The 22785-nt window shown below is 36.7% G+C and overlaps 2 protein-coding genes and 1 non-coding gene across 7 annotated transcripts in view; 1 reads left to right on the forward strand and 2 right to left on the reverse strand.

The window, feature by feature from the left end:
* PEAK1 (pseudopodium enriched atypical kinase 1) overlaps window positions 1-22785 on the forward strand; it is a 384683-nt gene that overhangs the window by 5545 nt on the left and 356353 nt on the right. The gene's annotated exons all lie outside the window — the stretch shown is intronic.
* Window positions 12254-12360, reverse strand: LOC128589385 (U6 spliceosomal RNA). The gene has a single exon (XR_008380977.1). It is a non-coding gene; the product is annotated as a U6 spliceosomal RNA (small nuclear RNA).
* On the reverse strand, window positions 20755-21267 carry LOC128587339 (60S ribosomal protein L23a-like). Its single transcript, XM_053593376.1, has one exon. The coding sequence runs from the start codon at window positions 21255-21257 to the stop codon at window positions 20787-20789; it is 471 nt and encodes a 156-aa protein (XP_053449351.1). The 5' UTR covers window positions 21258-21267; the 3' UTR covers window positions 20755-20786.

A 22785-nucleotide genomic window follows, 5' to 3' on the forward strand; every position in this document is an offset into this window, starting at 1 on the left:
CAGCCTGAACCTGCCAGCCTTGGTATATGTGGCCGGCACGCTAACCACCGAGCCAGACATTTTAATATCTTATTCCAGTTCTAACACTAACTCTATAATCTGTTATTGTCCTTGTTTTTTTCCCTTTATATTGTCCTTAGGTGAAGACACTGAGGATTAGAGAGGTTAAATAACATGTCTAGAGACACATATTATCAAGTGATGGAACGGGGATTCAGAGTCCATTCTTTGTTCCCCAAAAAACATATTCTTCTTAAGTCAGGGAATATGATAGAAAATACAGTACTGGGCTCAGCACCCGTAGCTCAGTGGCTAGGGCGCCACTGGCGAGTTTGAATCCAGCCTGAGCCTGCCAAACAACAATGCCAACTACAACAAAAAAATAGCCAGGCATTGTGGCAGGTGCCTGTAGTCCCAGTTACTTGGGAGGCTGAGGCAAGAGAATTGTTTAAGCCCTAGAGTTTGAGGTTGCTGTGAGTTGTGACACCAGGGCACTCTACCAAGGGTGAAATAGTGAGACTCTGTCTCAAAAAAAAAAAAGGAAAATACGGTAGTGATGGGAAGTGGTAGAAAGACACTGCACTGATGTAGTTAATTTAGGATTTCAGAAATACATCATTTATTCAACAAATATTTATTCAGCATCAGGTATGTGCCAGACATTGTTGCAGATGGAGAGTGGTGATCCAAACAAACAAAAATCTGTTATTATAGAGCATTATTTGATAGAAGGTAATAGTACTGTAGAGAAAAATAAAGCAGCACAAGACAGGAATGCCAAGTGCTATATACATTTTTAAAGATGGTGTCTGGGGCAGACTTGGTGAGAATAAAGACTTGAAGGAGGTAAGGGAGCACACTAAGTAGAAGAAATATTTTGCATAGGCCCTGAAGCAGAATTGTGCTTGGTATTCCCAGAATTAAAAGAGGCCAGTGTATCTGGACTGGAGTGAATAGGAAAAGAGTAGAACAAGGTTAAGTCAGAGGGATAACTGGTTCAGATCCTGTAGAACCTGTAGGCCATTGCAAGGACTTGAGTTTTTACTTTGTGAGATGGGAACCATTACAGGGTTTTGAGTAAAGGAATGACTTGATGACATTTATGTTTCTAAAAACTTCACTATGGCTATTGGATTGAAAGTAGCCTAAGAAGGTTAAAAATAGATGTTAGAAGACCATTTATGAGGCTTTCTTAAAAAATCCAGTTGAGAGATGGTGGTGTCTTAGACCAGGGTATTGGTAAGAAGTGATTGGATCTGGATATTTTTAAACTTTTTATTTTGAAATAATTTTAGATTTATAGAGGAGTTGAACAGATTGTACATAGAGTTCCTTTATACTAGTTTTTCTCAACCTCAGGGCTATTAACATTTTGGACTGGATAATCCTTTGTTGTGGAGGTTGTCTTCTACATTATAGGATGTAAAGCAGTGTCCCTGGTCTCTATCCACTAGATGCCAGTACCATGCCCCACCTCACCCCCAGTCGTGACAATCAGAAATGTCTCCAGACATTACCAAACACCCCCTGGAGGCAAAATTGCTCCCATTAACTCCAGCTATATACCCTTCACCTAGCGTTCTCTAATGTTAATCTTACATAACCCTGTTGGATTTATAAAGCTAAGAGATTAATATTCATATCATGCTTCAACCAAACTTCAGACTTCATTTGTATTTTACCTGTTTTTCTAATAATATCCTTTACCATTGTATTCCCCAAACCAGAATACAGTGTTGTTTTAGTTGTCAGGTTTCCTTTGTTTTTTTCATATGGCATGACAGTTTCTTGGTCTTTACTTACCTTTAAAGACTTTGACACTTTTATAGGTAGTGTTCCTCAATTTAGGTTTCTTTATCATTTAGGTTTCTCTGTCATTTTTTTCATGATTAGACTGGGGTTATGCAATTTAGAGAAAATATCACATACACAGTAGGGATGTGATATCAAATAACTTATCACTTGTGATCACCTTATTAAAAGTTAGTTTCTGCCAGATTTCTCCACTGTGAAATTTCTTTTTTTTTTTTTTTGTAGAGACAGAGTCTCGCTCTATGGCCCTCGGTAGAGTGCCGTGGCCTCACACAGCTCACAGCAACCTCCAACTCCTGGGCTTAAGCGATTCTCTTGCCTCAGCCTCCCGGGCAGCTGGGACTACAGGCGCCTGCCACAACGCCCGGCTATTTTTTTTTTTGTTGCAGTTCGGCCGGGGCAGGGTTTGAACCCGCCACCCTCGGTATATGGGGCCGGCGCCTTACCGACTGAGCCACAGGTGCCGCCCACCACTGTGAAATTTCTATTTTACTCCTTCCATTCTACATTCACTAGAAGCAAGTTACTGACTATAAACCATACTCAAGGTGAGGGGAGACATAAATTTCACTTCCTGGAGAGGGGAGTATCAAGGAATTTGTAGACATGTGTTAAAATCAGCACAGAACACTCTGGGAAGCTGAGGTGTGTGGATTGCCTGAGCTCAGGAGTTCAAGATCAGCCTGAGCAAGAGTGAGACCTCTTCTCTAAAAAAAAGCCAGGTGTTGTGGCAGGTGCCTGTAGTCCCAGCTATTTGTGAGGCTGAGGCAAGAGAATCACTTAAGCCCAAGGGTTTGAGGTTGCTGTGAGCTGTGATGCCACCGCACTCTACCAAGGGCGACAAAGTGAGACTCTTATCTCAAAAAACAAAAGCAAAGATGTGAAACTTGGTAAACGGTCTGTAAAGCTAGTGAATGATGCCCCATGATCATATCAATGTACACAGCTATGATTTAATAAAAAAAAAAAAACAAAAGCAAAGAAACAAAGAAAAGGGCACAGAAATTAGTAAATATTTTAAGACTTTGTTGGTATTCTGTTTCTCCCTACAAATTTTAGCATTCATTAGTAGATCTTGTTTGCAGCAATTATTGCAATAGTGTTCTGATGGTACTTTTTAATAATATGTTCTACATTCTTTCTACATTTATTAACTGGAAATCTTCTGTAAGGAAAGTTTATCACCTCTCATCTATCTACTCATTTATATTAGTTCAAATCCATAGATATTTATTTTATTCTTATTGGAGTTATGACTCAATGCTATCATTTCTTGCTCAAATTATTCCAACTTTGGGCATAGTGAACTCTTTTGGATTTACTTTGTATGTCCTTTTGACCTGCTCCTATGCTTTTTGTGTGTGTGCATGGGCATGCATAATTCTTTACTTTCTGGTCCTTCTGGGTGCTTCAGGTTGATTTTATAATTCTCCTGCCCTAACCCTAGAATCAATCATTTCTGAAGGAACACTGGTTCCTTTTACTGGGGAATGGAATTTTGAAGCCAAGATCTGGATGCTAGGTGTGTGAATTGCTACTGGAGTGTCACTGCTCCTAGGTGCTCTCAGTGGACAAAGCTAGGAAATATATTTGTGTATAATCCATGTATCCATGTATGATTATGTATTTCTGTATATAAAAATGGAAGTGCTCTCGTACTGATACCTATGACCTATTGGATATGCTTCGATCCAATGAGTTTGCCAGTAGATTGGATATAGAATATGAAAAGAGAGGAGTCTCAAGTTTTTAGGGTTTTTGGCTTGAACAATTGGAAGGATGGAGTTTTCGTTAACAGATGTGGGGAAGACTTCAGGACAGAGCAGAGTAGGGTTCTGGGGAGAGTTTAGAAGTTCAGTTTCAGAATAAATTTTTGAGATTTCTAATAGACATGCTAATAGAGATGTCAAGTCAGCAATTGGACACATGAATCTAGAGTTCACAGAAGAATGGTCCAGACTAGGTACATTTGGGAGTTGTCAGTATATGTTGGATCGCCTAAGAAGTGAGGTTCAGGGACTGACTCATGGGGCATTCTAGGCAGAGATAAGGTGGAGTAGTTCTGCATAATGGTAAGAACTGTGATATGCTTATAGGGTGGGTTTCATATCTATCATTAGTAAACGTTTAATACCTGTGGTTTGTAAGACACCAACCTCTGTTTGAAGTTAACATTGCTCCCTGTCTCCACAAATTTCTAATGTAGGATGAGACAAATTACAGATTTAAAAGAAGAATAGTAGTAGAAGGCAAATAGTAGATAATGGTAAAGCTATAAAGTACTAGGCACATTTGTTAGAGGATGTGGACATAAGCAATGAACTCAAATATGTGCCAGCTACATTTAACATTACTGTAAGCATGTGTCAGTCAAGAACTTTGTCAAGGTTTCATGTACAAACTAGTAATTATCAACCAGCAGAAGTTTCTCCATACATTCATTGACCTTGATTTTTAGGTTATTTCTGTTCTTGTCCCCTTTCATTATGAGATCTTGCGTTGCTAATTGTACCTGTAGTCACTGGCCATCAATTAAGCCACTCAGTGAACTGGTTGGGAGTATTTATGCTGCACTTCACTTTTTAACTTTTGACTCCATCCCACCTTTTCACAGTCAGTAGGATTTGACTTAAGACTGCATATAATTCAGATGTTTCCATGTAAAATCAAGCATAGGTGGCTTTATTATCTTCCATGAATGTGCATGTTTATACATACACATAAACACACAGGGTGTTCATAAAGTTCACGTGCAATTTAAAATAGTTTACTATTTTGTACGTGAACTTTATGGACACAGTGTGTGTGTGTGTGTGTGTATACACATGTTTTTTTAACTGCTTTTTTCACAGGTAGTCCTAGACATTCACATTTATCATTTGGTTATTAAAGTTAAGCCCAAAATACAATTTTAGACTTTTAAAAGTAATTTAAACATGTAGCCTAGAAACCATGCTTTTGGTAAACATTATAATTTCAGCTTGTTTGCACTAAAAATGAGTAGGCTTTCATTGCCAGGTAATAAGAGGTGGTGATATAGCATGAGGCAGGCAAAGAGCACCTGTCTAGTAATTATTTAGGTGTCAGTCACCCTTTAGAAACTGTAGGAAAAATAAGGGGTTTATCTACTTTGTAGGATAGAGGCAGATAATTGCAGGATTCCATTCTTAGGCATACCACTGAATGGTTGGTAAAGCTGTTGCCCATTTTTATGTTACCAGTGTGTTGTATATATTAATTGTGAGAAGTGTAGCTTATGTATATGCTGAGTGAAAAGAATAATGCAAAGACTGTCTAATTCGCATTGTCCCTACGAATAGTGGATTCTCAAATGTTTGTTGAATGAAGGAATTACATACGATATTTGATCCTTTTAAAATAAAACATGAAGATTTAGCTTGTTCAAGAAAACTTAAGATATTAAGAACTTCAGATTGTCTAAGTCAAAGTTAGGGCAAAATTAAGTAAAATGTATATGGTAACATCCTCCTTTTAGGGTAAGCCAAACTAATATTACTGCTCTGTGAAAACATGATCACTGTCTTTTAAGTAACTCATAAACTGTAGGAATAGGCAAGACTTCTAGTACAGAAGTCAAAGTGCCTGGATTTGAATGGCTTAGCTACTTACTAGCCATGAGACTTTAAGTTAGTTTCTTGACTATGCTTCAATTTTGTCATTTATAAAATGAGATAATACTTGTACCTACTTTACAGGGTTGTGAGGTGAAATTAGACTATGTGTCATGTACGTAGTGTTTGACATACATGTATATGATTAATTTTAACTGTTACTCTGAAAAGAGTACTACTCTGAGAGACTACTATCTTAACATTGAAGTTTTTTATTTTCTGGCTTGGCGCCTGTAGCACAGTGGTTACGGCACCAGCCACATACACTGAAGCTGGTGGGTTTGAGCCTGGCCTGGGCCAGCTAAACAACAATGACAACTGTAACAAAAAATAACTGGGCGTTGTGGCGGGTACCAGTAGTCCCAGCTACTTGGCTGAGGCAAGAGAATTGCTTAAGCCCAAGAGTTGGAGGTTGCTGTGAGCTGTGACTATGGTACTCTACTGAGGGCGACATGGTGAGACTTGGTCTCAAAAAAAAAAAACAAGTTTTTTATTTTCTAAAACAGTTCTGTATGCTGAGTGTTAAAGGACTAGCAATCCCTTTGTGAACAAGAGAAAAAGGCACTGGCAGAAGGTATGCCAGTACTCATAGTCACATGTTGGGACTATGTAATGGTTTTCTATTTTCTGCCATCTCCACTTTTTTTTCTAATTTGTTTAGCATATTTTTATTAAATGCTTAATTATAAGTCACATACTTTGTTTCATGAGCATATTACTTTCTGAGGATGAGCATAATGTGGTGATTAAGAATGGATTCTGGACCCAGAGAAGTTAAATAACATCTGTGCCACTTACTGTTTGACCTTGGGAAAATTACTTTATCTGTGTCTCAGTTTTCTCATCTGTTAAATAAGGATAAAGATAGCACCTATCTCAGAAGGTTTTTAATGAGCTAATCTTTGAAAAGTACTTAGAATAATTCCTGAGGCATAGTATCATTTAAAAAAATGAAAATTTAGTTCTTTAGTATATGTTCACTTTAATACATATTAGGGTGATAGGACTATCTTTTCATTGTTTAGAGTTAGGATCCCCCCCCCCTTGAATCCATTAGTTACTTTTGTTATTACAAGGGAAGATGCCGTGGTATAACTATTAAATATTTTGGAGCACAGCACCTGTGACTCAGAGTAGGGCACCAGCCCCATATACCAGAAGTGGCAGGTTCAAACCCGGCCCTGGCCAGAAACTGCAAAAAAAAAAAAAAAAAGAGTTTGGAAAAATGAGTTGAATATTTCAAAAGGTGAAATATTCAAATGCTGCCTTCTTTCCGGTGTGCAACAGTATTTATGAATTCTGTTTGGATATGAAGTAGGTATAATTGTGGGAGTTTCTGTGAAAGATGATTTAAGTGATTGGAGAAGCAGTTGAAAGTGTGTTCCTAATGCCATTTCTCTCCTTGATTTGAAGAATTAGTTTAGTCCCAGCTACTTGGGAGGCTGAGGCAAGAGAATCACCTAAGCCCAGGAGTTGGAGGTTGCTGTGAGCTGTGTGATGCCACGGCACTCTACCAAGGGTGATAAAGTGAAACTCTGTCTCTACAAAAAAAAAAAAAAAAAAAACCCAAAAAAGAAGAAAAATTATTTTGCAGCAGACCCCCTGCATAATACACAATTCTAAACCTCTCAACTAAATATTTCAAGTTAACTGCCAGATCTTAATGAAACTATTGGTTCTAAAATTAAAAGAGCTTGTTGGTTCCTAGATTCAATAAGAAAGTATATTCGAAGAATGATGAGAGGGAGAGAGGAGAAACCTGTAGTTTGATAACCTTTTTTGTCCTATACAGTGTTAAAAGCAAATTTAAATGGTGTGGAATTATAGTATTAGTGAGTATGTAAATCCCACTATCAGCAGCATAGAAATAATTTACAGATATAGTAGTTTCTGAGTTAGGGAGTTGAACTGAGTTCTTTAATTATTGAAGATTTTATTTCACTCTTTTAAATTAAAATTATACAAATAGGCTGAGTGCAGTGGCTCACGCCTGTAAGCCTAGCACTCTGGGACTCTGAGGCCAGGTGAATTGCCTGAGCTCAGGAATTCGAGACCAGCCTGAGCAAGAGTGAGACCCTGTCTTTAAGAAAAAAAAAAAACAACAACAAAATAAAAATAGAGTACTGTGCCTGTAGTCCCAGTTATACTCAGGAGGCTGAGGCACGAGAATCACTTGATCCCGAGAGTTTGAGGTTACTATGAGCTATGATGCCATGTACTCTACCAAGGATGACAAAGTGAGACTCTATCTCAAAAACAAAGGGAAAAAACCAAATAAAATTTATATCTTGTTACAAATGCAACTTGTGGTTTTATTGTCAATTTTGCATTCCAAATATCTATCAAAAAAATCTTGTCATCTAGAAAAGGATATGTTTTGTATTCTTTTGTAAAAGGCAACCACAAGGCTTTACAAATGTGTGACTACTGATCCTTTTTTATCTCCTATGGCTCTGCATGAGCTGGGTTTGTATGAGCTTGCTGTCTGACTAGGAAACTGAGTTCTGTTGTACCAAATGACATCTTTATCTTTTTTGGATAAAACTCTAAAGTGGAGTTTATTTTTATTTTTTTGCAGTTTTTGGATGGGGCTGGGCCTGAACCCACCACCTCTGGTATATGAGGCCAGCGCCCTACTCCTTTGAGCCACAGGCGCCACCCCTGAAGCGGAGTTTATTATGTATTATACCACACATCTTTAAAAACTTACTAGCTTTTATAATAGGAAAAAGGCCATTTTTATTGTAGAAAAATTGGAAAAATATAGAGTAAGTATAAAGGAGAATATCTGCTGTTCTACCATCCAAAAATAATTTAGTTTCCCTTTCCTTAGACTTTTTGTGTATATGTACATCTTAAAATATCTAACCTCATAATATGTATAATGTAACAGGGATGCAGTGTATATATCAGTAACAATCAGTGCAGTAAACTGGTCACATGTAAGAAACTTCCAGGAGCTGAGACTGGCTGAGAAGAGAGCAGATTCGTGCTTGCTGCAGGAGATCCTTTTCATTTAGAGGAATTTTTCCCCCCCCCCATATTCCTAAACTACATTTGATAAGTTGAATGCATATTTGAAACAGCTCTACCTTTTAGTAATCTGATAGCCTTTTTTTTTTCTGATAATATATCATGAACTTTTCTCATATCATTAAATAATCCTCCCTGCTCCACAATCACTTTCTGATATATTGAAAACTGGCAACCATAAAGGATATATTATTAAAATAGACCCTTGATAGTCTCAAAGAGTATGATCAAATCTTTTGGGCATATTTTACCTCAGTCCTTTCCAATAGAAATTATGTAAGTCACATATACGATTTAAAAATTTCTAGGAGCTGTATTTTCAAAAGTACAAAGGAGCAATGTTCTTGTAACATGTAATCAATATAATCATTTTTTGAGATGTTTTACCTTTTTTTATTGTTATTTTTAAAATTTTATTTATTTTTTGTTGTTGCAGTTTTTTGGCAGGGGCCGGGTTCGAACCTGCCACCCTCAGTATATGGGACCGGTGCCCTACTCCCTGAGCCACAGGTGCCCCCCTACATTTTTTTCTTACTAAGTTTTCTAAATCCAATGTGTATTTTCCACTGAAAGCATATCTCATTTGAGACTAGTTCCATTTCAAGTGCTTAGGAGCCACCTGTGGCTTACTATTAGCATAGTCCCAGAATATAGTTTTTCTCATAACATGCAATAAAGTATCACTTTGCAGGTACTTTGAAGGAGTATAGGAGAAGAAAATAGGAAAGCCAAGTTACACTGTGGATGCTAAGCACTCATTTTGGTGTCTCATGATATTTTAAACCTTATCTCAATAAAATTACATATTTCCATATTTATGGACCTTCATAGCATTCAAATTTAACAGTGTTAAATTTGTAGTTGTCTAAAGGCCTATGGGTATACTGCTTGTAGTAACTCTCAGAATAGTAAGATTAATGCCATATTCCATGGCTTTTGATATGGGTTTGCAAGTATACCTTGTGTTTTAAGATCTGAGGATAAATACAGTACATTCCTTGGAGAGAATACCTGTATGGAATAAGTAACAAACACATGCATATGCGAGTATTATATATACATATATAAATTACATATACACATGCACACATTTATTATAATCCTTGTCATTACACTTAAACAGTAGCAATTAAAATTATTTTCTTTAAAATGAATTTGTGGCATTATAAGAAATATGTTTCATGGATCATAAGGATTAGTGATTAGTGATATAAACTGAATATAATAGAAGAATATTGATCCAGCTTTACTTTTAATATAGTCTGTAGTCATGTGAAAAAATTTTCTTAGTGTCTCTAAGCTTTATTTTGTGCTGTAAGATAGAAATAATCCTGTCTTTTTCTTAATATGGTTCTGATTATCAAATGAGATAATGGAAACTTTAGGGATATGTTTTATTCATCTTTATGTCCTCAGAACTTAGTATAGGGTCTGACATGTGGAAACCCAATAAATACTGAATTCAAAGACTGAATATATGTAAGAACTTTCGAAACTAAGTATGCCAGTGAAAGCTATTATTTTACTGTACTTGAATTGTATACTGTTTCTTATTTAAATTCTTTACTAGAATATGAGAACTCAACAATAATTATCTGCCCATACAACAATAAGTAGGATATCCTATAGTGATTATAATTTTATTTACCATTAATATTTCATTCATTAGATTGTGGCTGTAAAAATATATTTCTGAAAGTGTGTTATATTTAAAAGATAACACTTATATATCTCTACTTCTGTTTAGAATAAATAGTTAAAATTTTTTTGTTGGCATAGGGAGATAGACTTGGCTGCTCTCAGTGTACCCAGTCTTTATCAGCTCAAAAATCAGGAGTATTTGAGAGGAAGAAAAAGCTCGTCGGAGGCTAAAATTGTAGAGGCAGAGTAGCAGTATTTACTGGAATGTGGGTCTAGTAACCAGAAAAGGCCCTTAATAAAGAAAGGCTTTCTTATATCTATAATGATGAAAGAAACTTCATCTTTTTCTTTTGCAAAGATGCAACACTACATAAATGCTTAAGTGAAAGTAAAACAAATTCATAATGCAAGTGCAAATACTGTCCACCCAGAATAGTATTTTGACATGATCTTCATGAAAGTATAGCTTTTCTAGCATTGGCTGTGAATTTCTGTAACTGCCTGCTCACTGAATCATCAGTAAATTGACTATTTGGATGTTTCCCAGTAGTAAGGTTTTTTTTTTTTTTTTTTTCAATAAAGTGGTTACCTTTTATCTTTCCTGAATGAAGCACACACATAACATAGTGCGTGCAGAATGAAAGCTTGCTTTATTGTTTTCTGGGAGTAAATAAGGAACTTTAGGAAGCAGTTGAATGATGTCAGTATAATGGGACACCATTAACTAAATGATACACTGTGGAAGTAGTTGGTACTGTTTTCTGTTTTTTATTATATTCTCCTATTTTCTACCTTTACCTTTAGGTAAAGATACCTAAACCTGTATCTTTCAATATTTGGTGACTGAAAGATAACCAGATTAAACTTGATTTTTTTTTTCCTCATGACGATAAATATTAAAATTGTTAGTATGGGAAAATACAGCACGTTATTAAAAGCCATGTGCAGTGATTATGTAGACTATTTGGTCAAATGAAAAATAAGTGACTTATTGATTGAATGAATGGCTTCATTTAAAGGCAGAGAAGAGGGAACTTGCTTCTTTTCCTCCCTTGTTGATTTCTTCCCTAATTGATCTCCTTTCTCCAGGATGGCTAGTTATGCATTAAGCAATTCTGTTACTGATAATCCTTTGCTTGTTTTTGTCCTGTTCTGTACTTTACTCTTGTGCTCAGGTGCAAGGAAAAAGGATTGAAATCTTGTCTTTTTTCTTTGATTCTACAGCTTATGTATCTTTTATCTACTCATAGAAAATACTAAAAGTAATTGGTTAAAGCAAGATATTCCTTTTTGCAATTGACTACTTTTTGCAATCTAGTTCTAAATAATTTTTATTATTAGGCCTTTAAAATTCTAATCCAAATCAGCAAAAGCTCCCTAGAAAAGTATAATTAGCACCTTTAATATAAACATACAACTTGGTAATTGTAGTTCATGCATTTGACAGTATGCTCTGCATTGATATTTGGTTCTTTCAATTCAGTATCTGACTTGAATAATGAATAATAATCTGTGGGAAATACAAAGATTTTTTTTAATTTTTTAATCGTTGCAGATTTTTTAATTTGGGAATTTACTTGAGATGAGCTACACTTTTTATATTGAGATTTTTAGAAACAGAAGAAACATGATTTTATTGACATAGGTACTGTACTTCTCATACTGTAACTATTATACTATGACTATATTATGATTAGTGTAGGTTGATTATCATGGGTATCATTTCTAGGAAAACACTGAGAGAGCCAGAGGAAGTATACTCTTAATTTTAGTGTAAAATTGAACCACTACTTGAATTGTCAGCAAATTGAACTTTTATTTATTTATTTTTATTTAATTTTTAATTAAAATAGTAACTGTATACACGTACAGGGTACAATGTGATGATTTGATATACAATGTGGAATCCTTAAACTGTTTAACATAACCATCACCTCACTTATTTTTTGTGGTAAGACATTTAATATTTATTCTTAGTTATTTTGAAATATACCCTGGCATCGTGCACATTAGGCGAGATCCCACCAAATGCCCTCCCTTCTCCCGCCAATTACTCTTTCCCTTCCCACCCCCCTCTCATGTCCCCTTCCCCTTGGTAGACAGTATTTGTGTTTTATCATTCGTGTGAGTGTGTAAAAAATATGGCATGCTTCACTACTTTGCATGTCATCCTTGCACAGGGGTTGTGCTGGTCTTCTCTGTATCATTCCAGTTTTAGTGTATGTGCTGCTGAAACAAACACCAAATTGAACTTTTAGAAGGAACGGAAAGGGTGTGCATGGCAAAACAAGGGAAGAAAAAAAGTTGCTCATTTATAAGATGATTATTTCGGAGCTAGCAGCTTGCAGTTTGCAGGGCTTATTAATCTGTAAAACACATTTATTATAAGTGAGTTACAGGGTATTAATGAAAGCAGTTTATATAGTAGCCAGCCTAGTTATAGTGACTTAGAATGTGAGTTTTGAAAGTGTAATATTCTTTTCTTCTGACTTACATTTTTTGAATTTAAAATTCCTAAGTTCATTCCATTTATTGTATTGTATTGTTGGTGCTAAATGCTATGTTAGTTCTTCTGACATAAACAATAAACAAAATTATTCTGTAGTATTTGGAGTATTAAGGACCAAATGCTAAATCTTGATTGTTTATCTGGTTTTAGAGAGAGTTTGTTTAAGAATGTCCTTAATTAAACAAGTGATAGATGGATAATATCGCAGAAGAATTTACCACTATATAGAAAAAGACAAATTCTTCCTTTAATATCTCTCCATTTACCTCTTAGCAGTAATCATTGTAGTCAGCTTGATATCTTTCCAACCCTTGTGGTTTTTGTGTGTGTATAGTTTTGTTTTGGATCTGTATTTTTAACATATTGCCTATGTTTTTCTACATTCTACTTACCCCATATGAAATACAGATACTTCTCAACTTACAAGGGGGTTATGTTCTGATAAAACCATTGTAAGTTAAAAGTATTGTAAGTTGAAAATGCATTTAGTACACCTAATCTACCAAACATCGTAGCTTAGTCTGACTTCTTTATAAATGTGCTCAGAACATTTACATTAGCCCACACTTATAAAAAATCATCTGGCAACACAATATACTGTAGGTGTACAGACCCTGGTGTACCGAGAGCAGTGGCTCCTGTCACTGCCTAGCATTGTGAGAGACTGTGGTACGGCATGTCGCTAGCCTGGGAAAAGATTAAAATTCAAAAGTATGATTTCTATTGGATATGTATCGCGTTCAGACCATTGTAAAGTAAAATAATAGTAAGTTGAACCATTGCGGACTTTATGTCTTTCTATCAGTACTTACATAGTTCTAAACTCATTCTTTAACTGTTACATAGTATTCCACAGTATACAATTATGGTAGTGTATGTCTCACTCTGTTACTTGGCTAGAATGCAGTGGCTCACAGCTGACTGCAACTTCAAACTCAGGGGCTTAAATGATTCTCCTGCCTCAGCTTCCTGAATAGCCAAGATATAGGTGCACGCCAGCATACCTGGTTAATTTTTTCATTTTTTGTAGAGATGGGGTCTCACAAGATTTTTCAGGCTAGTCTCAAACTCCTGGCCTCAAGCATTCCTCCTGCATTGTCCTCCGAAAGTGCTAGGATTACACTGTATCTTGGTTATTTATTACAGTTTTATAAAAGAATTTTAAATAGTGCTATAGCAGTTGACCCATTGTGCATAAGTTTAGTGGTGTTTTAATTTGGAAATTGAAAATATTTGGTTTCGGGCGGTGCCTGTGGCTCAGTCGGTAAGGCGCCGGCCCCATATACCAAGGGTGGCCCCATATACCGAGGGTGGCGGGTTTAAACCTGGCCCCGGCTGAACTGCAACCAAAAAATAGCTGGGCATTGTGGCGGGCGCCTGTAGTCCCAGCTACTCAGGAGGCTGAGGCAAGAGAATCGCTTAAGCCCAGGAGTTGGAGGTTGCTGTGAGCTGTGTGATGCCACGGCACTCTACTGAGGGCCATAAAGTGAGACTGTCTCTACAAAAAAAAAAAGAAAATATTTGGTTTCAGTTTTGTTTTCTAAGTAGATAGAACACATTAAATTCTTTATCAAAACTGTGTGGGAAGAAGCAAAAATCAGTTAATCCATAGTTGGATTATTCTAGTGTCTTTTAAAAGTACCTGATTGTGTTGTACTATTCTAGGTACATGATTTAGTACAATTGAAACCGACTGATGGTTGCATTACTGAGTTCCCACTTTGGGAAGAACAAGAATGATTCCAGTATTTTTGCAGTGAAACATAATAGCTAAAAGCACCTTGTAGTTAGGCTGTGTGGATTCTCTTTGATGAATGAGATCAGAAAGGAAAACCATCCATGAGGGTAGGAGGTCTCCGGAGGATCAGTTTTCCTGTTCAAAGTTAGATCCCCTTTACCTCCCATTGTGTCCGGTGTGACATAGACATGAAGATGTATGAGTGAGTACATAAATGCCATATGATATATATGAGGCAGGTTCATCTTTGAGTTGAAAATAACTCATTACTTAAGGCTGCAGAGATTGTCTTGACTTGCACTGAGATCAATAAATCTGTAATTTTGAGCAGTTAAATTCTTTGATAAATTATCAGAAAATTGTTTTGTTCATTACGTTTTACTTTCTTTTATAAGCGATGTTATCTTTTCATGTAGATTAACATTGTCTAAATTATTATCTGAGCTACTTAGATAACTTTGTCCAGGCTATTCAAAATGAACAACTGTGATGATTGTATTTTAGTGTGTCTCCCACCAGTGGTTCCTATCTTTATTATTTCCATACTGAGGATACTTGGCTTTTTTTTTTTTTTTTTAGCTTAGGAAACATTTTTGGAGTGCCTACTTTGTGATAAGCCTAAAGCTAATGCCAGGGTTACAAAAATGAACGAATTGCAGTCTGAGCCTTCCTCCATCTCAGTGCTGAGAGAGGAATACAGGAGTATGTTAAGAAAAAGTCAGTGTTCATGCCGAGCACAATTGTAGGTTATATGCAGGACTATAATTTTGTATTTTGGTATCAGTTTGGCCATTCTGGGACTGAGACAGCTTGTAGGCCAGGAGTTTAAGGTATCTCTAGTTCATTATCATGCTTCACATTCTGGTATTACCATTTATGGAGAACCTGTAGGTGAATAACCAGATTTTAGTATGTGTGTGGTATTCTTCCCTCCCTCGTTCAGTTTCTTGGCCCATGGACTGCTCTTTTAGTGCAAAGGACTGTGAACCATCTTTGGCCTCACCGTCCAAATGCTACTGGAAAGAAAACTGTCTTCCCATAATCATTAACCTTTTTTTGTGTTTGTTATTTTCTCATAATTAGTTTGAACATGGATACTAGCAATTTCAAGAGATGGCAGCATTTAGGGTCCTCTGTGAATTCTTTTCTCTATTTTGGAAGGGGATACTACTACATATAAAAAGGTAAGTGATCCAAAGTTCTGATTATTATTATTATTTTTTTTGCTGTTCTTGGCCGGGGCTGGGTTTGAACCCGCCGCCTCCGGCATATAGGGCCGGCGCCCTACTCCTTTGAGCCACAGGCGCCGCCTGAAGCTTCTGAATTTTTATACTCTGCTTTTGTGTACTCACAGGTGGGCTTTGTTCTCTTAGTGTGAGCCAGAAACAGTGCCATACAGCTATGTTGCTTTTCATTTCAGGTTGGTAGCAGCTTTGGCAGAGGTGCAATAGTTTGGCCTGATATTCTCAAGTCGTAGTTAAAAAGGTTTAGCATTTACGCTATACAGAGTAAATATTGCCCCCTTTTCCTCATATCTTCTTCTTTTTTGGTCCTAAATTTCGAATGGTGCCAACACTCTCTCGTCTTACATTGGAAGCTGACCTTATATTTCTGTTCCACTAAAATTTAAGCTTCATGAGTGTGGCAATTCTTGTTCACAAGTGCATTCTAGCACTTAGAATAGTGTTGAATGAACAGCCCTACCCAGAAGACTGAGATAATCTTTAATACATGGATCTTGTTTTAGAGCAAGGGATTACATTCCTATGCATTATGTGAATTGTGTTTGTTTTATGTAGCCCAGCATTAGAACTACAGGTCTGGGCTGCCTCATAACCAGTATCATTTGCTGGAGTTAATGAGAGGATTTCTACTGCTGAGCTTACCCAGGGATGAGGAGTGTTATAACTGAAGTCTTCTGGGCCTTTAGGGTCGTGAGATTAAACTAAAATCCCGGTGAGGACAGTAAACCTTTGCAGTCCTACAGAGCCTTTTCAACATATCCTACAGAGACAAAAATTCTAATCTTTTTGGTTGTGGCATCTTGCAAGGAGTTCCTACAATTCTTAGGGCACTAGTCTACTCAGGTCATGCCCTGGGGAAAGCCAGTAGTCAGTTTATTGTCTTGTTTAAGACCTGGAATCTGCAACCAGGTGTCTTTGTTGGAATCTTGGCACTGCTGTTTCCCTTATGTGTGGTCTTTGGCAGATTACTTATTTTGTTTCTCAATTGCCTCATCTTTAAAATGAAAATAAAATAGTACCTAATTTATAGTGTCATTTGTGGATTAATTTAGGCAAAGGGCTTAGAAAATATCCCCGGGGTTTGTGTGTGTGTGTGTGTGTGTGTGTGTATAGTGCAAGTGTTCAATAAATGTTAAAACATTTACATATTCAGTACAGAGAAAATTCATAACTTCTACACATTCTAATATGCTTCTCCGAGAAAGGCAAAACAGCACAGAAGTGCAGCTAATGTTCTGGGAATTTCATATAGACCTGCTGTGCTGGTGAGGGTGTGTTGAGTGTATGATGGCACATAGCATCAGCTTTTAATGCTCTCATCCATCACCATGTGTCAGGTAGAAAACAGGTGGAGAACCTTTGCTCTGGAGAGCTCTAATTATCCCCAAAGCAGGCCATGCTCTATTTGACAGTGTCATGATATTTAATATTTAAAAATTCCAGAATTGCTACTGTGGGATGTAACCCTTTCTTCTTCTACCTACTTTTTGCTTTTACTTACACAGTTTAGTGAATATAATGCTCCACTTCCCACATAGATACCCAAATAACTTGACTGCTGAAATATGAGGTATCTTATGTACTGTCAGCATACACCTTGTTTGAAATTTACACTGTTATCTGAATTTGATTCCCAGTTTTTCCAAGCTTTAGTTTTTTTCATTTGTCAAATGGTAAAAAAGTATCCACTTCATAGGGTTGCTATGAGGATTAATAATGAGAACAAAACACTCACCATAGTGTCTTGTATGTAATAAGTCTCAAATATTAGTTTTTAAAATTAATATAGCTGTTGTTGTCATCATCATGTTTGTCATATTATGTTTCAAATCAGCGATGAAATACAAACTATACTAATCCTCATTTCTGCTTGGAACTGTGAATCAAAAGAGAATGTAGCAACTGCCTACTTGAAACGTAAAACGTACTGGAAACCTGCCTCTTGTGTTCAAGATTTTACTACCTTCTAGGGTATACAGCAGTGTTTTTTGTTTTTCAACCTTTTTTTAAATCTCAGGGCGTACTTGAACCTATAGTTAAACTTCCACAGCATACTTAAATTATGTTGATCCAAAAAAAAAAAAAAAAGTTAAAAAAGGTATATACTTACTGTGCTTTGAACTTCTTTTGAAAATAATTTGATTAATAATCTTTAAAAATTTTTGCGGTACCCCTAAGATCCTCTCATGGCACACTAGTTGAAAATCATTGGTATATAGGGATGCCGGAACATGGTAAATCTTGAGATTGGGCTTTCTTGGCCTTGTATTCCAGCCTCTCTGCCCAAACGTTCTAGTCCAGATTCCCTTTGTATACTCCCCTGGTGCCTCCTCCAATAAAATTGCAGTAATGTAATGGCAGTCCTTGAATTGAGGGCAGAATTAGAAAGTACATTCAGTACTTTCGGTAGCAAAGTTCTGAAACAATTTATGAGATAATTACTTTCATAATATGACATGGAAAATTTATGTAATTATGAAATACTATTTTTCAGTTATCCTTCTAGATTTGTTACTTTTTTCCCTTTAATTTGAAAAACATCTCTGCGTGATAGGTGGTTTTACCTCCCATTTTATAAATGAGGAAATTAAGGCTCAGAAAGGTTAAATAATTTGCCTAAGGTTGCCTACCTCTTTAGTGGCAAACAATTCACTTCTTAGTTTTTTCCTTTTTACTCAAAATTAGAAAGTTGAATGAAAAAGTTAGGGTCAAAATTTTTCCTGGAAAAAGTTATAAATGATATAACTAAATAAAGAGAATAGGCGAAAGAAGATAAACAGATAGAAAGAAGTGTGCAGAAAGTTTAGTTGATAAATGTGGACCCACTAGAAAAGATGGATGGAAACTGCAGAAAATATTGACACTTCTGGTATTGAAAGAATTCCTAGAAGGCCTATCTGATGGAGGAATTTTTTTTTTTTTTTTTAGTGTGACGTTTTAACTTGGAGACAGCATTCAAACCTGAAACTAGAAGAAAGGGTAAAGAGAATATGAGCAGTGGAAAGGAAAATGTAGCAATAGAAATGTGTATTTAACAGAAAACTGATCAAGATGAAGTGTTAAAAATATAGGTGCTAAGTGGTAGTTTAATGTAGATATGGTTCAGAGAAAGTTAATTATAAGTATTCTTTGATGCAGGGAGAGAAGATTCAGATTTCTGGAGTTTGTTGCCATAGTATTAAATTATATCTTTCTAGAAATGAGATCCCAATGTGAAGCTTCTGTCTTTTATTTGGAATGTGTAAGTCTGGGGCAAGGAGGCAACCACTGAGTAACTATCTGAGGTAGTGTTTGTAATACGCTGACAGTTCAGATATAAATAAATTTCCTGAACTGTGTGTTAGCATGTCGTATCTGTCACTCTGAGGCTTTCTCTTTACATATTTAAACCACCACAAGAGTTTCAAATGCTGCCCCTTCAGTTTACCAGGTGGATTACCAATAATCCAGCTTCATGTACTTAATACATGCTAAATATACCTACTTGCTAACATTCACTTCAACAGGGTAAAATTGACCTTGCCTCCCTTCCCCATCAACTAGCCCTCCTCTTAACTTCTGCTTTGTCAGGGAGGCCATTATCCACATAGCTGCCCAGATAACAAAATGCTGAAGTCACTTCTAATTCATTGACTCCTTCAAGGTAGTTTTTCCTTTGGAATGTAAAGTTTCTTTTCTTCATTACCACTATTTTATTTTTTATTTTACTTTTTTTTTTTGCTATAGAGGAAAAGATAATTGTTGCTTATTTGGGGGGAATTTCTGTAAGCCTCCCTAAGTAATTTTTTGAAGACATTTTCCTGAATAGTGCCTTTTTATTTTTGCTTAGTTATTTAACTTTAGTTTTGCTGCTGGTCATATCACTGGAGAGCTACCTCTCTATTGGAACCGTAAGTCTCAGTTTGGCTAAGAGAAGAGATCATGTGTATTAGTCACAGTTAGTATAAAAGGAGTTGAAAATATCAGCTGTTAACAGGTAATAAAATCACTTTCCTTATGTGATTGTTTTGAATTTGAACAACAGATTCATCTGTTTTGCTTTAAACAAAAGGTACTATATGTTCAAAGACAAATGTCTGTAATCTACTATGAGGGAATTCTTACCCTATAAAATTATTTTAGGAGCAAGCTAATTATGTTCAAACCTGGGCAATGAACATTCAGTCTTTTGGGAATGTAGATAAACCATCTGATAATTTACTGTCTTAAAACTGTGTTGGGCTGGGAATGGTGGCTCACATCTGTAATTCTAACAATCTGGAAGGCTGAGGTGGGTGGATTGCCTGAGTTCACAAGCTTGAGACCAGCTGAGCAAGAGTGAGACCCCATCTGTAAAAATAGCTGGGTGTTGTGGCTGGTGCCTATTGTCCCAGCTATTTGGGAAGCTGAGGCAAGAGAATCACTTGAGCCCAAGAGTTTGAGGTTGCTTGAGCTATATGATGCCATGGTACTCGACCAAGGGTATGGGAGTGAGACTCTTACTCAAAAAAAAAAAAGAAGTGTTTTGATAAATTTAGTTTTTTTTTTTTTCCTCTTCTAGTGGAGGATACTAGGAAGAGGGAGATAATTTCTATTGGAAACTTGTTCTATGTTGAGAATACATAAACAGTTCAGAAGAGCGTAAGGAATGTTTACAAATTTGTATGTCTGCATTTGGTTTAGTGTTAACAAGTTTACTATGTCTTATTTAAATACATTCTTTAGAGATCTTTGGTAAGAGGATCACTGCTCTCCCTCTGCTGATTTCCAATATTTTGTGCAACAGGCTGTACATGCCTTTCAATTGAAGCATATGTTAATGAGGCACAAATTTGTGGAAAGGTCCCCTTTGACTTGGTCTGACATGATCAATGACTAGCTGTGGGACAAGGGGAAAGCCATACTTTTCTCTCGGCTTCATTGCCCATTCTTTAAAATAAGAGAGTTAAACTGAGGACCCTTCCAGATCTGAGTCTCTAATTTGACGCCACCAAAAATCCTTTCTGAGCTGTTTTTTTGAAGAGGAGATGTTTCCTCCCTAGAGCTTTCTGTTTTCCTAGTCTGTCTTGTGATGGTTGTGGACAAAACCAGCCTAAATTTTGGGGGGTTTGGAAAAATTTTTCCTCTGATCGAAATTTTTTTTTTTTTTTTTTTATGATGAAAAGTTATATATTTAGAATTGGCCAGCTGGACTTGGTTTAGATGATCCCAATTTTGTTGGCAACATCCAAAGCATCATAATCAGGAGCCAGTCGAACATATGCCTTCTTCTCACCATCAGGCCTGATCAGGGTGTTGACCTTGGCCACATCAATGTCATAAAGCTTCTTCACAGCCTGTTTGATCTGGTGCTTGTTAGTTTTGACATCCACAATGAACACAAGTGTGTTGTTGTCTTCTATCTTATTCATGGCAGACTCTGTGGTCAGGGGGAACGTGATGATGGCATAGTGGTCAAGCTTGTTTCTCCTGGGGGCGCTCTTCCGAGGATATTTGGGCTGCCTCCGGAGTCTCAGAGTCTTTGGCCGCTGGAAGGTGGGTGATGTACGGATCTTCTTTTTTTTGTGGCTGTGGATGCCTTTTAGCACTGCCTTCTTGGCCTTCAATGCCTTTGCTTTGGCTTCCGCTTTGGGAGGGGCAGGAGCTTCCTTCTTCGCTTTCGGCGCCATCTTGTGAAAAGAGCCCTCTGATCGAAATTTAAGTGACCTAAACAGGTATTGAACTTATTACCACAGCGTTATTCACTTTGTGCTGCCAACATCATTTTAACAATAGCATGATTGTTTTCAAAGTAGTAACCTATGAAGATTCAAATGTTGATGAAGAAGGCTTTAAACAGTTTGTTTTATACAGCATGGTCCTTAGAAATACCTGGTATGCTGGGACTAAGGACAACTGCAGTATAATGAGGTAGTTAGGAGCATGAATGCTGAAGCTGGACTACCTGAATCCCCATCTGGCTCTGCCACTGGCTAATATTGTGACCTTGGGCTGGTTACAATAATAGTACCTGCTAAATAAGTTATCTGAGGAATAAATGCTAAGAATATATTCATGGCCTATAGTTGTATGTATGTTTAGCTGCTATTTTTAATTAGTTTTACATTCTAGGAGTCACATCTTCCTACGATAGCTCTTTTTTTTTTTTTTTTTTTTTTTGGAGACAGAGTCTCACTGTGTCGCTCTTGGTAGAGTGCTGTGACATCATAGCTCAGAGCCTCAAACTCTTGGGCTCAAGTGATTCTCTTGCCTCAGCCTCCTGAGTAGCTGGGACTACAGGTACCCACCACAAGGCCTGGCTGCTTTTAGAGGCGGGGTCTCGCTCTTGCTCAGGCTGGTCTCGACCTGGTGAGCTTAGTCTATCCATCTCAGCCTCCTACAGTGCTAGGATTACATGCATGAACCACTGTGCCTGGCCCTGCGATAACTCTTAATGCTCATAATAATGCTCATTTTTATCCTTGTGAAGAGTCTGAGACTTAAGTTAAATAATTGACCCAAGATCATATATGAAATGGGTGCTAGAGTCATGATTCACACTAGGTCTGTCTGACTCATTTCAAAACCTAGGCTCTTTTCTTTTTCATATATACATAACTTAGGCAGGGGCAGTTAGAGTTAGAAGGTGAAAGGGCTCAGCATTTAAATAAATGCCTCTGCTATCACCACAATAAAATGATATGACGCTTTTCTTATAGATGTGCCTTTCAGGTCTTCAGGTTTTTCATAAATTATTTTTAAACAATGTGATGTATTTTGGTCCATTCTCTGCAGAATTGGGCAGGCTTGGCACCCAGTCCTCAGATAGCCTTCCTCATGGCAGTGGCTTGAGAGGTGTATTGGGCTGTGTTAGACAAAAGACTCCTTTGCTAGATCTATATCCTTACAAAATAATTGCAATGAAGATAACAACCTGACATCCATGTAACTCCTTTATTCATTTGATATTTATTGAATATCTAGGTATCTGACATTTTATTCTGGAGTTTGAGTCCTTGAATCTTTTTACTTAAAAAATTTAAAAATAGCTTTGCAGTGAAACAGCATCATTGAGAATATAACACCAATCATTTTCTATTTACAAAATTTTAAACTGTAATTGTTTTTACCGCTTCTAGCCATTTTTGTTTTTCACTGGAAAATTCTTTAGCAAAAACAATGGTAAACAAATAGGCTTCTATCATTACTTAGCCTCCT

This window comes from Nycticebus coucang, chromosome 6 (genome assembly GCF_027406575.1).
Source record: "Nycticebus coucang isolate mNycCou1 chromosome 6, mNycCou1.pri, whole genome shotgun sequence".
Classification (NCBI taxonomy): domain Eukaryota; kingdom Metazoa; phylum Chordata; class Mammalia; order Primates; family Lorisidae; genus Nycticebus; species Nycticebus coucang.

What these genes read in the sequence shown, in the direction of transcription:
- LOC128587339 (XM_053593376.1), bottom strand. Translation starts at nt 21,257, where the DNA reads ATGGCGCCGAAAGCGAAGAAGGAAGCTCCTGCCCCTCCCAAAGCGGAA.